Source organism: Fundulus heteroclitus, unplaced genomic scaffold, assembly GCF_011125445.2.
Source record: "Fundulus heteroclitus isolate FHET01 unplaced genomic scaffold, MU-UCD_Fhet_4.1 scaffold_53, whole genome shotgun sequence".
Lineage (NCBI taxonomy): Eukaryota > Metazoa > Chordata > Actinopteri > Cyprinodontiformes > Fundulidae > Fundulus > Fundulus heteroclitus.
This window is the reverse complement of record NW_023396956.1, coordinates 1,360,177-1,374,593: the sequence shown is the minus strand read 5'-3', so window position 1 is coordinate 1,374,593 and position 14,417 is coordinate 1,360,177. Positions and strand designations below refer to the sequence as shown.

Below are 14,417 nucleotides of genomic sequence, written 5' to 3'. Positions count from 1 at the left end.
TTTAATGTTTCTATAAATCAGAATATTATTCAAGAGAACAGCTTTTAGTTGATTTGGACATCAATCCTTGTTGAACATAAAGTGCAACCAACAAGCAAGTCTATGTATTAAACTGATTGAACTGTACTTAATGCTATGTATGATTATATAAACTCTAAAGCAAGTAATAAAATTAGATTATCTCACTGCTGCAACTGTCTTCCCTTCCATGTGGAGGCAAACCCACTTTAAACACTGCAGAGGCTTTATATAACCGAGCTTTATATTATTTATCTTTAGTTCAGGAAACTCTGTGATTGTCTTTCTTTTGTATTTGCAATCAGGAAAGGCGATTAAAATTGACCCAGAGCTTCTCTGTACGTTCTTCACCAGGCGCTCTGAATCTTTAAACGCATAATCACCTTTTTTTTTATCTCATTAGTGTTATTGAGGGGAAAGTTGGTCCATTTCTGGATAAAAGAAGGTTGATCAGTAAGAGGCGTTGCAGAAGATTAAAGCATTTGGTGATCTTTGGGTGTGTTTTTGGTGCTCAGTGCCCCTGACAACACAATAATAGTAATAATAATAAATAAAGCAGGTTGCTGGTGGAAACCTGGCTTGTTTGGCTGTTAAACCGTGTTCCTAATTTTATGGCTGAAACAGGCAGAAATGCTGCTTGCTGTGAGTTTCTGGTGGAAAATAAATCCTGTTATGCCTTTTTTTTATTAAAAAGGTTCTGCAGCACATGTATGGTCTATGATCACGCTAACCGAGCTCCTGTTGTCTTTCCAGATAAGCCCCACAACCCCATGGTGAACGCCGGCGCTATCGTTTGCACGTCGCTCATTCAGGTAAAAGCAGCTGCACTTTCCTCTGTTTTCTCTTCTCCTTAAACTGCAGCGGTTTGGTCCTTTCCTGTGAAACATTAGCTAGAAAATGTCTTTAAAGGGTGGGTATCTGTGAGCTGCCCCATCGTATGGAAACTAAACATAAATGTTTGTTGCAGATGAGACTAGTTCAGGCTTAAAACGACCCATTTGGACTCCTGTCAGCACTTTCTCTGCTGCTTTAAGCCTGCAGACAGGAGGCTTCCCGCTTAGCTTGGCTCTTTCTGACTCTCTTGTAGCATTTCCAGGCCGCAGCCTGCCGGGTTCCTGGTTATAAATGCAACCAACAACTCAGACGCTGCTGTGGGGCGTTTAGAGGCCTCAGCACGGTTATCGTTACCCTCTGAAAACAAGCATAACAGGAATGTCTCTGCAGCCGTCTGTTGGTGCTAAACACATCCTCAGTCACTGAAGGAGACACAAACCTGGATTAAATGCTGATTATGTCCAGTCTGAAGGCGTAGAATTTAGATTCTCTTTAAAAATGGCACCAGTAGGGAATTATTAGCTTTTATTTACATTGAAAAGTCTAATTTTTAGCACAAGATCAGGATTTCTGTTTTATAATTGGTGATCATCTGGGTGGGACGTATGGAGAGACACCGACCTGAATTAAGCCAAAGACTTCTTGTCAGTGTTTAAACGCGACAAAAAGACCAGTATAACTTTTTAATTTCCTGATGAATATGAAACAGCAGATCAACAATTTAACTCTTACTTTCAGGTATTTCTCTCACAGCTTAAATTCTGCACTGATTTAGACAGAAAACAACATTTCAGAAGGAAAGTACGCCCTTTAACCCTGCTCACCATGGCAACCAATGACTCTGCATTTTCTAAGTCTCCGTTCTTTCCCTGATTTATAAAACTTTGATGCTTTTTACTTTTACAGCTAAACTCTACGACATTAATGTTGTTTTGACTTCTAATGAAAGTGAAGCACTGTGGGTTTACTTCATCTATGGCATCCTGGCCAGACTAAGTTTGGATGTAAATACCTGGAAATGAGGCCAGCTCTCTTGTTTCATATTCATCTATTTATCCTCAAACACAAAATATTTGCAGAAAATGGATAAATCAAACCGTTTGGGTTTTTTTCGACAAAACTAAACAAGCCTTAAATGATTTTTGTTGTTCAGTGCATGTTAAGGCCCAAAGGTTCAAAACATGGCTGACGTAAACTGGTCCCAATGCTAAGCTGGCCCTGATGCTAACGCTGGCCCTGATGCTAACGCTGACCCTGAGGCTAACACTAGCACTTAGGCTAACGCTGGCCCTTAGGCTAACGCTGGCCCTGAGGCTAACGCTGGCCCTGAGGCTAAGGCTCGCACTGAGGCTAAGGCTCGCACTGAGGCTAAGGCTGGCCCTGAGGCTAACACTAGCACTTAGGCTAATGCTGGCCCTGATGCTAACGCTGGCCCTGAGGCTAACACTAGCACTTAGGCTAACGCTGGCCCTTAGGCTAACGCTGGCCCTTAGGCTAACACTGGCCCTGATGCTAACGCTGGCCCTTAGGCTAACGCTGGCCCTTAGGCTAACGCTGGCCCTGAGGCTAACGCTGGCCCTGAGGCTAACGCTGGCCCTTAGGCTAACGCTGGCCCTTAGGCTAACGCTGGCCCTGATGCTAACGCTGGCCCTTAGGCTAACGCTGGCCCTGAGGCTAAGGCTCGCACTTAGGCTAAGGCTCGCACTTAGGCTAACGCTGGCCCTGAGGCTAACGCTGGATGCTAACGCTGGCACTTAGGCTAATGCTGGCCCTGATGCTAACGCTGACCCTGAGGCTAACGCTGGCCCTGAGGCTAACGCTGGCCCTGAGGCTAACGCTGGTCCTTAGGCTAACGCTGGCACTTAGGCTAATGCTGGCTAGAAGAAGAGGAAGAAATCTTTGTGTGAATGCAGTTGTAAAGTCCAACAACATTTTTTGCATTTAACCCATCCCTTAAGGAGCAGTGGGCAGCTTTTATTATTACAGTGGCCAGGGAGCAATCTGGGCTTTAAGGGTCTTGCTCAGGGACTCATAGTGGCAGGCTGCAGGGATCAAACTGGGTACTTGCAACCTTTTTAGAGCATTAGCATACTCCTCTAATCACTGGGCCACCCCTCCCCAGTTTTAATGCTAAACTGATCTATGTGTTAATCTGGCTCTAATGCTAAACTGGCTTTAATGATAAACTGGTGCTAAAGCTAAACTGGCTCTAATGCTAAACTGGTGCTAAAGCTAAACTGGTGCTAAAGCTAAACTGGTGCTAAAGCTAAACTGGTGCTAAAGCTAAACTGGTGCTAAAGCTAAACTGCTTTAATGCTTAACTGGTCCTAAAGCTAAACTGGTGCTAAAGCTAAACTGGCTTTAATGCTTAACTGGTCCTAAAGCTAAACTGGTGCTAAAGCTAAACTGGCTTTAAAGCTAAACTGGTTTTGGTGCTAAACTGTCTCAACAGTAAAACTGATCCCTGTGCTTGCGTAACCACAGGTCTTTTGGTGTCCCCCAGCTAAAACACTGGCTGTAATCTTAAAAACAACTGCTATGTCTGATGTAATTAGTCAGACTTGGGTTTCTACCCAGTAAAATTATGTTTCCATGGTGTTGAAATTCTCAAGTCTGAACATTTTGGAAAAGCAAAATTTTCTGAGAAAATCTATGACATCAGCTACAGCTGCTATAAATGATAACGCTCTGTCTGGTATTTTTCTGTTAAATCCTGCAGTGCAGCGTTAGAATTACCATCATAGTGTTAAAGCTGCAGCTTCTGCTCACATTCTCAGCTCTTATCAGCAGTTTCCTGCTGCAGATGGAGTGAAACCAATCTGATAAAGCTATTTAATTATCAGCACAACAAGTTTCCCAGAAGGTTGTCCCTTTAGGCTGTGAAAGAAAAAAAAAAACAAGTTTAAACTGGATTTTCTAAATTCCTAAAATTCTCTTCAACCTGTTTATATAATCAGAAGCCTTCAAGCAGTTTTACTCCTGTGCTCACAGTGGTCTGGTCTGACAGGTTACTCATCTGTTTTCATGCTATTTATGACACTGAGGCACGATATGTCCTGCAGGGAACTCATCCATCAAACCTGCGGAAAACAACAATATATATTTTATACCAGTCAGGGGAAAAAAAACACTTGAGAAACCCACAAAAGTCAAAAAGTATTTATTTTTTTCCTCCAACCCAGACCTGGCTGCTGAAAACCACATAAACCACCAACAAATTGTACTTTCACCAACAAATTGTTTACCTGCCAACTATCTGTTTTGGTCTCATTAAATCACCAAATTGCACTTGTACAACAAGCCAACATGTCCCTTTACAGTTTGAAGCTGCATCATTTTTGGGCTTTCTTGCCTGGTCACTGAGCACAACAGTGTTCAACCTGAGTTATGTTTAAACTCCAAGGGTCTAAACCACAGGTGTCAAACTCAAGGCCCGCGGGCCAAATCTGGCCCTTCAAGGTAAATTATCCGGCCCTCGAGAGGCAAAAAAAAAAGGCATATATCTTTTTAAAGTGGCTAAACTGTGCCTCCTGTAAGTGTAACTCACCCCAATATCAACTTTTTTTGCAGATAAACTGGTCCTAAGAGTGCTACTTTTATGTTACTGTGGGTTTTTTATACTACTGTGTGAACTGGAATGAAATTATGAAATGAAAAGTATCGTTTCTACACATGCAAGCGGCCCTTTTAATGACTTCATGATGCCAAAGTGGCCCCATATAGAAATTAGTTTGACACCTAAACGTTCCCACTGAGGAAAATCATCTGAAGCGCCCTCTAAGGGTGAAATTCTGTCATTACATATCTGGAGCGTCATATCAGCCAAGACCTCAAAATCCAATATGGTTGACATGTATGAAAAGCATAATATTTGCTCTTATTTTCCAGCTGTCTGTTCTATGACATGAAATCATGCCCACATGTTGTACTATATGTCATATTTTTAAAAAGTAAATAAATGCGTTGTTAGCTTGTGTTGCTAACAGGGATTAGCTTGCTCATCAGCCATTGTCCGGTCAGGGTGTGCCACGGATTTAAAAAGCTGCGCTTTACAAACTTAATCACACCGTTCCTGCAGATTAAAATCCTGAGATGCCGGGGAAGGTGGCAAACTACCTGCTGCTGCTCACTGCCATTCAGCTGGCCTAACCACAGATCAATCCCAGTGTAAAACTAAGCTAAAAGAGCCCCACCCATCACTTCTAAGATAAAACCGTTTTTTAAAAATACAACTGGTGAAGGCTGGTGACCCAGAGCAGATGGCCTGACTAATTAACCCGCCGTTATCGGCTCGCTTCTATAAAACTCTGCAAACTAATACAGAAACGTAGCATTTATTTATTTTATTGATTTATTTCTGCTAATCAGTGACTCAAAATCAAAATAATTAAATATACAACTCCAATTTACAATAAATCCTGGTCAAGATAATGTTATCTATAAATAATACAACTGAAATAATTAATAGTTTAGATTTAAGTGACAGAATAAATGTTGTAATTAGACCAATAAATGCAACATTTTTACACGTGTTGACCCTTTAATGTATGCAGCCCCTCAGCTGGGACCCTTCCTCCTCCAAGTACTGTTTAGCATCTGCAGCAATAGAAAACTAGCAGTTGTTATTGCATTAAAATGTGTGTTTGCTTTACTTGATAATCTTGAGGAGATGTTTAGCCTGTAGCCGGTTGGATGACTGTGGGGGTGTCGCCCAGGCCCCAAACTGTTGTTACATGCTGCTTGAAGGCTACATGTTGTTGTTGTTGTTTGTGTGTATGTTGCATATTTTTCAGACGTAGGAACTGTGGGAAATAATGACTGCTGCTGCAGGTCAAATGACGTTGGTAATTTTTTCTTCCTTTTCCATATCTCTCTCCCCCCCCCGTCCCCGACTCCCCCCCCCCTCTCTCTGGCTGTCCTCTCCTCCAATCAGCTCCGTAGAAACCCATGTAGTGACTGTTTAACACCTCCATCTGTGACACACTTTAGACAACAGCCTGAAACGGACTCTAATAGACCCAGTCCAGTTAACAAACCCATCCAATGTGGAGATAGTAGAGTTTTTTTCTCTGAATGCGTAACACTTTAAATGTGCATGTGTGCAGTTTTTCTTTTTGCTGTGTTTTTTTTCTCTGAGGCAGCATCAGAAACAGCGAGGGCCATTCCTCCCTCTTTCCCATCCTCTTCTCCATCTGTTGTTTTTTTTTTTTTGATCTTTTTTCTCTGGGCTGATAACCTCTTCAGTGCATCCACACGTGCATTATCATAACAAATAATGCAGAAACCCAGCAGACACCTGCACACGATGCACACTCATTTAAAACCAAGATAAATCAGGTGTATTTTAGATTAGCTGTTTACTAAAATCTCCCTTCAGCTGCAGACAGACTATTTTCTTTGCAACTCATATGTGCAAGCCAATCATAATAAGAAATTGCACCTTTATTGAGGCGAAGTTGCATTGTTTAGGTCTTTGTGATCAAATCTGTCAGCAGTTAGTTTCCTCTGCTGCGCCTCCTGCTGCTCTCACCGTCTTCTTCTTCTCTTCTCTTCACAGCACCATGCCAGCAACGCAGAGAAATTTGACTATGTGAGTAAAAGGACCCTATAGTTGTCCCTCTGCACCCCCCCCCCCCTTTTTATTCGGCGTCGTATCAGTAACCGGCTTTTTCCTGCAGGTCATGAACTTTCTGAAAAAGATGGCAGGAAATGAATACGTTGGTTTCAGCAACGCCACGTGAGTCTCTCAGTTTAAACGTCTTCCCGGTTTCTCTTTCTAAGATTCATCTTGTGACAGCGCTATCGATCACAGCGACTGATGAAGCCGTCTTTAATGGAGCCGTCTGCTACTGCAGGGAAACTATGAGTACAGCCCAGAACATCCTGTTGATTGAAGCTCTTAAAGCAGAACCGATCGATACGTCCAGCTTCTCCAAAGGCCTTCAGCTGCTGCTTCATCCGTTTCACTCTGACTGCCGTAAAAAAACGCTGAACCAGCGTCGTGTCGGCTCGTAATTCATGTCGTCTGAAAACTAAACCTGCAGCTGATAATCGACCAGAGGAGGAAGCGTCAGATTTAGTTTTCAGTCTTAAAGCAGGACTTTCAGTCAGTTAGTTGCTCAGTTTGTTTAAACCCAACTTTGGAGCGATTCAGGCCACCAACTCAATTCAATGTAATTTTTTAAGGTTATTTTTGCATTTCAAACATTTTCATTACTTTTTCTCTCCTATGTTCTTTAATTTTACTTTATGAATGTTTAATTTCCTCTTTCTTTATCAAAAGAAACATGATTATCTTTTCCCGTTTTATTTAATCTTATTCTGGTAAAACGTGAGTTTCAGTTCATTAACTTATGTTTTTAATGCCATTTCTATGGTTCCATCCTCTTTTTCATCTAAATATTTTATGTGAGCCTCATTCAAGGCGCCTTGAGCTCCTTAGCAACAATAACGTATCATATGTCCAGATCTTAATCTGCAAAACTGTCTACCAAATATATAATACTCCACATTTTCAGTTTCAAGAATAAATTTCAAAAATTTTGCCAAAAATGGCACAAAAACTACTTATTTTCTTCAATCTAAACATGTCTAACTTCTCAACTGCTTGTTGTGTGGAAACCAAACTGACTATAGATGTAACCAAGATGTAGTTACAACTTATTGTTTATTTCCTTCTTTACAGCAAAAGTTAAATGTTTTGTATGTAAACATCTCAGGTTTTTTTAGGCAATTATTTTTTTAGGCATTTAAACCTCATTCATTCTGGCGCAGAATAATTTACTCTCAAATTTCCACATCATCCTCCAGGACTTTTATGTTAGTTGATAACAGATCAGCAGATTAGGAATCGTACAAGTTGAGAAATGCCTCATAAAGTACGACTATGCATTTTTGGAAAACAGACCTTTGGGCTCAGCTTTTCCTGGTTTAAATTCCTCTGCAGGCTGCCGGCTGCTTTGCTGTTAAACATCTGAGGCTCGTGTTACAGCGTCGCCTCATGATGGCGGAGCGCGCTGCTCCACCAGGATGCCAGAGATATCCGCCAACCTCGTGCAAGCGCCTCCTTGCTTCGTGTAACGGTAGCTCTCTGCTCTTTGTGACAGATTCCAGTCGGAGCGCGAGTCAGGAGATAGAAACTTCGCCATCGGATACTACCTGAAGGAGAAAAAGGTCTGTCCCTGCCCTCAGTGACACTTTACTGTCCTACTTTCATTGGTCACAACTGTAAAAAAGGGGACAAAAAGCACAATTCTCTTGAAATGAGTGTAACTTGTCCTTGATTTGAGCAGGTAAAGTATTTTTTAGATCTACTGCACTTGAAATAAGATGGAGATGAGTTTTTTCTATTTTAAGCGCAAAAAATCGTATTCCACTGGCAGATTATCTTATTCACCTCCTTAAATCAAAGGCAAATACACGCATTTTAAGAAAATTTTACTTTCTTTTACTGTATTTTTCAGACCATAAGGCGCATTAAATATTCTTCTTGTTCCTAACATGAGGTCAAAATAAACTTTTATATTGAATTAACTTACTAGGTTTATTGGTGCTAGCTGCCTTACATGAATGCACTTCTAGACTAGACATTACAGTCAGGCAGTCTGGTAGACAGCTCAGGGGTCCTCAGGTAGTGACACAGTGTACCGTAATGCTCCTAATATCCACTGAGCAGAGCGGCTTTGTTCCTAACCGCAGTCATATTTACACATTTTAACAGATTTCTGAGCTCATTGTACCATAAATCAGTCAGTAAGCACAACGGTTATCATAGATAAGGAGCACCATCAGTTTAAGATAAGATTTAAGGATTCTTAATGCACCTTATAGTCCGGGAAATGCGATAATTCCTTTTTGCATTGAGAGAAGAACCAGGAGCTTCCTGTTGGCATCGCTGTATATCGAGATGTTTCAGCCGGTGAAAAACCAGAACGTCCCTCCCGACCTGCCGTATTCAGTCAGCTTCGTTAACAGGCGCCGAGTCTTGAGTAAAAGTCTCTGGAATCTGATTCTGAGACTTTTACAGAAACAAAACATGAAAACAAGGAGAAATCGTTGTGTTGCAAAAGAGTCCCTCTGCTTCAGCTGGACCTGCAGTCAGGCGGCCGCACAAAACCATCCTGAGGGCCACAGTTGGCCCCCGGGCCACAGGTTGGACACCACTGGTCTCTAATAATACATTTGGAGAATATATCGTCACCTCCAGGTCAGCGTAGCAATATTCTGCCTGCAGCTCCGTTATTATTGGCAGGTTTATTGCATCTTCATGCTAATGTAATATTTAGCCAGTCGGCCCGAGGCCCGGTTCTGCAGATGCTCCCCGTGCACGCTGAAGGTCGCAGAGGAGACCCAGAGGTCCAGACACGGGAATCCGACCAGAACCAGAACCAAACAGCAGAGTCGGCCCGAACGAGATCTGGTTAAGAAGTCGAGGCGGTACCGCCCAGTGATCACAGCCCGTATGGTGCCAAGAGTCCGTTAGCCTGTGCAGGACCGGTTTCTAGACGGGCCACAGCCAGAACCTCTATACAAGGTCCATCCAGAATCTTTAAATGAGCCGCAGCCAGAACCTCTAGAAGAACTACAGCAGAACCTCTAGAGGAACTACAGCAGAACCTCTATATAAGGTCCAGCCAGAACCTTTAAATGAGCCGCAGCAGAACCTCTAGAGGAACTACAGCAGAACCTCTATATAAGGTCCAGCCAGAACCTTTAAATGAGCCGCAGCAGAACCTCTAGACCAGGGGTGTCAAACTCATTTTGGTTTAGGGGCCGCATTCAGCTTAATCTGATCTCTAGAGGGCCACACGAGTAAACTCATTGCAAGATTAAATAGAACTAATAAATGTGGACTTGTTGATTTTTATATTAAGTTAATTTAACTTTTACACAATATATTATGAATAACCTCAGCGTTTTTAAGAAAAGTATGTGCAATTTCAACAATACATTTACTCAGGTAAACATTTACTTAAGTGCATTATGCATAAGAACTGATCACAGTGATTGTACAATGTTGAAAAACATTTATTCACATTTTTTGGAACTTAAAAACACTGTCCTACATGACAAAATACATCAAACAGATAAAAATTAAGAAATGATTTGAATTTTTCCACACCTGAAGCTTAATCTGCTGATTAAAACACAGCGCCCCTCGTGGACAAATTAGGAACTGTATATTTTCAATCAAACAAAGTACATGTTTTTTTCAATAATTGTTTTATCATTCTCTTCCTTTTATCTTGTCCACTTGTGAAAGTCAAATCTGATGAGCTCTTTGTGGCATTTTATTGCCACATTGCCAGACAGGACACTGGAAAAAAAAAAATAATAATTTTTTTTTTTTTTTTTTTTTTATAATGATAATGACTAAATTGTTCGGCGGGCCGGATCCGGCCCGCGGGCCGTATGTTTGACACCCCTGCTCTAGATGAACTACAGCAGAACCTCTAGCAGAACTACAGCAGAACCTTTAAATGAGCCGCAGCAGAACCTGAGCCACAGCCAGTTAAAGGCTTCATGTTGTTTCTTCTTCAGGTTCTGGTTTCCTTCTCTGATGAACGTTCGGTCCGGTTGAGACCCGTTTGTTCTGATTGTGAAACACGGACCTGCTTGTTTAACGTCGATCCGTTCTGTCTGCAGTGCTTCCCTGAAGGAACCGACATGACGTCCGTGTTGGACCTGTACTTCCAGGTGAGTCCAGCAGAACCTTTCCAGAACCTCCTGAGGTTCTGCTGCTCCCCTCGACCCGGTTCCCCTCGCCTCCTTTCCCTCACGGCTCTTCCTCTCTGCGTCTCCAGCTGTGCTCCATCGAGGTGACCTGCGAGAGCGCCAGCGTCATGGCGGCCACCCTGGCCAACGGCGGCATCTGTCCAATCACAGGCGAGCGCGTTCTGAGCCCCGAGGCGGTGAGGAACACGCTGAGCCTGATGCATTCCTGCGGGATGTACGACTTCTCCGGACAGTTCGCCTTCCACGTGAGCACGCCCCCCCCCCCCGCTTCGCCCCGCCTCGCCCCGCCGGCTCTCGCCGTCACGTCTGACCGCCGCTCTGTCGCCCCCTGCAGGTCGGGCTGCCCGCCAAGTCGGGCGTGGCCGGCGGCATCCTGCTGGTCGTCCCCAACGTGATGGGCATCATGTGCTGGTCGCCGCCGCTGGACAAGCTGGGCAACTCGGTCAGAGGGATTCAGTTCTGCACGGTACGGACGGAACCGGCCAACTGGTGTTCAGGACTTGGACTTAGACTTAGATTTTCTTTATTGTCATTTTGTATACACAGAGTGCATACAGAACGAAATTTCGTTTTCACACAGCTCAGAAATATTGCAGTAACTCTACAGGATACCTTGCAGTGAATTTACAGTACAGGATAAAGTGCAGTGGTCAATCGCAGTCACTTACAGGATAAATTTCAATTTACTTCCGGATAAAGTGCAGCAGTGAACAGTAGGCAGTTGAAATGTAAACAATGTAAACCAAATGTAGACAAATATGCAGTAGGGTGCAGCAGTGATTTAAGTAGACAGTTGCATTGTACACAGTTTTGCAGTGCGTTTCCGGTTAAGGTGCAGCATCAATTTTTCAGGATACGATACAATGTGCAAATCAGCGAATCTAGTGTGGTACACTTTTGTACTTCAGCAGTTCAACAGTCTGATGGCAGCAGGGAAAAAGCTTTTACAGAACCTGGAGTACCTGCAGCGGATGGTGCAGAACCTCTTTCCAGAGGGCAGCAGGGAGAATAGGACCCGATTCTATTTATTTATTTATTAGAAATAGGACGATGCACATTCATCAGCATGTCAGCTTAAAGCACAGGTGTCAAACTGAAGGCCCGCGGGCCGAATCCGGCCCATCAAGGTAAATTATCCGGCCCTCAAGAGCCAAAAAAAGGCATATCATGTCATAAGGTAGAGGCATTTTTTATTTTTTATTTTTTTTTATTAGTATATTTGTCAGGGACAATGCAGCGCACATTATTACATTCATAATTGTAATAGGCAGAGCCATAACAAAATGTGTAGATGTGTTGCATGAAAGGTTTCTAGCCTATAGGCTAATTTGCAACCCCAGTACCCAGTCAGGCCTTTATAAAATACATTTTCCTAAAACGTAGCTCACATTGCACAATCATATATAAAATACATTATAAAAGAAAACCATTAACATTTTACACAATCCTAACAACATTACACAAAACAACACCTCACATCCAACATAATCATAATGACTCAATGTTCACATATTTGGTTTTCTTTCAGCCAATGTTTCACCTTTCTATTAAATGTTTTCAGGTCAGTTTCTATTTTTATTTCCTTGGTAAATCATTCTAAAAACGGATCCCTATCACTGAGAAACTTGAATGTCTAAAAGTGGTTTTGCGCCCCTCTGCTATACAGTCGCCACCCGCTGCTCTCCTAGTGTTAACTCACCGTGTATTTATTTTTGTCACAAAAGGACAGCGTATGGCTGGAGCTATATTGTTTGTGCATTTAAAAATCATCTTAAGAAAAGAAAACTTAATAAAACTATCAAAATCTAAAAGATTATATTTCTGTACAATCAAACAGTGATGCCTTTAAAGTGTATAAAGTGGCTAAAACTGAGCCTCCTCACTGCAAAAACAGAACAAAAATAAGTAATTTTTTCTTGAAATTAGTGTATTTGTACTTTATTTGAGCAGGTAAATAAGATCATCTGCCAATGCAATAAGATTTTTGCACTTAAAATAGGAACAACTCATATCCATCAACTTATTTCAAGTGCATTATATCTAATTATCTTATTTTAGGTGTAAAAATACTCTTTCCATTGGCAGATAATCTTATTTACCTGCTCAAATCAGGGACAAATGCATTCATTTCAAGAAAATGTAACTTATTTTTAGTTCCGTTTTTGCAGTGCTCTAAGTGTAACCAATATCAACTTTTTTTTGCAGATAAACTGGGCCTGAGGCGCTACTTTTGTTACTGTGCTTTTTTTATATTTCTATGTGAACTGGAATGAAATTATGTAATGAAAAGTCTCATCTATATATATATGCAACCGGCCCTTTTTAAAGGCGCCAAATTGGCCCCATATAGAAATAAGTTTGACACCCCTGGCTTAAAGCATCAATGTAAATATACCAGAATTAGCACAGCGGCTAACTTGCGTGCGCTGCCCTACGGCAGGTAAGAACGGTGAACATTAAACGAGACGCTGCAGGAGAGAACAACATAAAATCACAATAAAATCAGGTTAACAGGTCTAAGGAAACAGATGAATTCACCTGTGAACACGTCTGGTTAGTTTAATTAAAGTTTGAAGGAGATTTAAGACTCATGTAGGCTGCACAGCTGCTAACATGAGCTAGCAGTGCCTTCCATAACTGCTCCTCTGGTTAAAGCTGTTCTAGTAACGTTTGTCTGCTTCTGCAACCTGTTAGAGGAGGAGGAGCAAGTCCATTTAAAACTTTAAAAGCAATTCACATATCCAAAAATATGACGTTCAAAATCTAAAATGTTGTTATAATAAAGATGAGGTAAAGGCTTTTTGTCAAGAACCTTCAAAGTTTTGTTCAGAATGGCGTCTGAAGTGAGAGAACATCTAAAACTGAACGCAGCCCTGATCCAGCAGCAGCTGGACGGTTCTGTGGCCTCTGGACTTTGACTAGGCCGCTGCAGCACCCTGATTCCTGTCTGTCTCGTTCCGCTGTGGTTCTGCTGGTGTCACGGTTCTGTCACCCGGAGTCTGCTGATCCGTTTGGGTTCTTCTACACCAGCTTCTGCTAACTGAGGCCCGTAGTAAATGAGTTAAAGAGTAACTGGAGCTCAGTTAATGATCGGCGCCGCGCTCCGGCTCTGATTTCTCCCGTTCTTCAGCAGGAAGTCGCTGCAGCGGGAGTTCTGGTGAGTTCTGATGGTTTCTAGCTGTGAACCCGGTTTTTGGGTTTTTTTTGTCTTTTCAGGACCTGGTGGAGCTTTTCAACTTCCACAACTACGACAACCTGAGACACTTCACCAAGAAGCACGACCCGCGCAGGGAGGGAGGGGACCAGAGGGTAAGGCCGCCGCCGGGTTTGGGCCCAGCAGGAGGTTAGACGGCGCAGCAGAACCCGGTCAGAGGTCCAGATGGACCGGCGGTCAGAAGCTTCCATCCACTCATGGCCGTGAAGCTCGTCCACCTGCTGGACTTCCTGAGGTTCATTTGGACCGGACCAACACCATCCAGACAGGATCAGAACTCTGCATACAGGCTCAGATATTTACATACACCGGGCCGGTTCTGGGTCCGTCCACGAGGTTCTGGGCTCGTTCTGCCTGGCAGTCCTTAAAGAAGCCTGAAGCCTGATGCTAGCTTGATGCTAGCCTGATTTATGCGGTCCAGAACCAGTCTGGATCTGAGCCGGGTCCAGCTGTCAGATATCAGCTGTTTCCCCGCAGCATGGTGCTGCCACCGCCGTGCCTCACCTCCAGAACGTCGACCCAGCGGACCTTCAGCCGGCGGGCAGCAGCACCGTCGGTCCAAATATCTGAGCCTGTAAGCAGAACTTCTGATGAGTCCATGGAAGCTTCTGACCAC

General features: G+C 42.9%; 1 protein-coding gene across 4 annotated transcripts in view; it reads left to right on the top strand.

The window, feature by feature from the left end:
- The window catches only part of glsb (glutaminase b), a 33,099-nt gene that overhangs the window by 10,682 nt on the left and 8,000 nt on the right, over window positions 1-14,417 (top strand). For 3 of the 4 annotated variants that reach the window (XM_036132603.1, XM_036132605.1, XM_036132604.1), the window contains 8 exons: window positions 772-830; window positions 6,410-6,442; window positions 6,531-6,589; window positions 7,959-8,025; window positions 10,498-10,548; window positions 10,656-10,832; window positions 10,922-11,053; window positions 13,804-13,896. In XM_036132603.1, the coding sequence (XP_035988496.1) occupies window positions 772-830; window positions 6,410-6,442; window positions 6,531-6,589; window positions 7,959-8,025; window positions 10,498-10,548; window positions 10,656-10,832; window positions 10,922-11,053; window positions 13,804-13,896 (671 nt within the window). Of the gene's footprint in view, window positions 1-771; window positions 831-4,620; window positions 5,697-6,409; window positions 6,443-6,530; window positions 6,590-7,958; window positions 8,026-10,497; window positions 10,549-10,655; window positions 10,833-10,921; window positions 11,054-13,803; window positions 13,897-14,417 lie in introns of those variants that run through there. The other variant, XM_036132606.1, reaches the window with a different exon arrangement.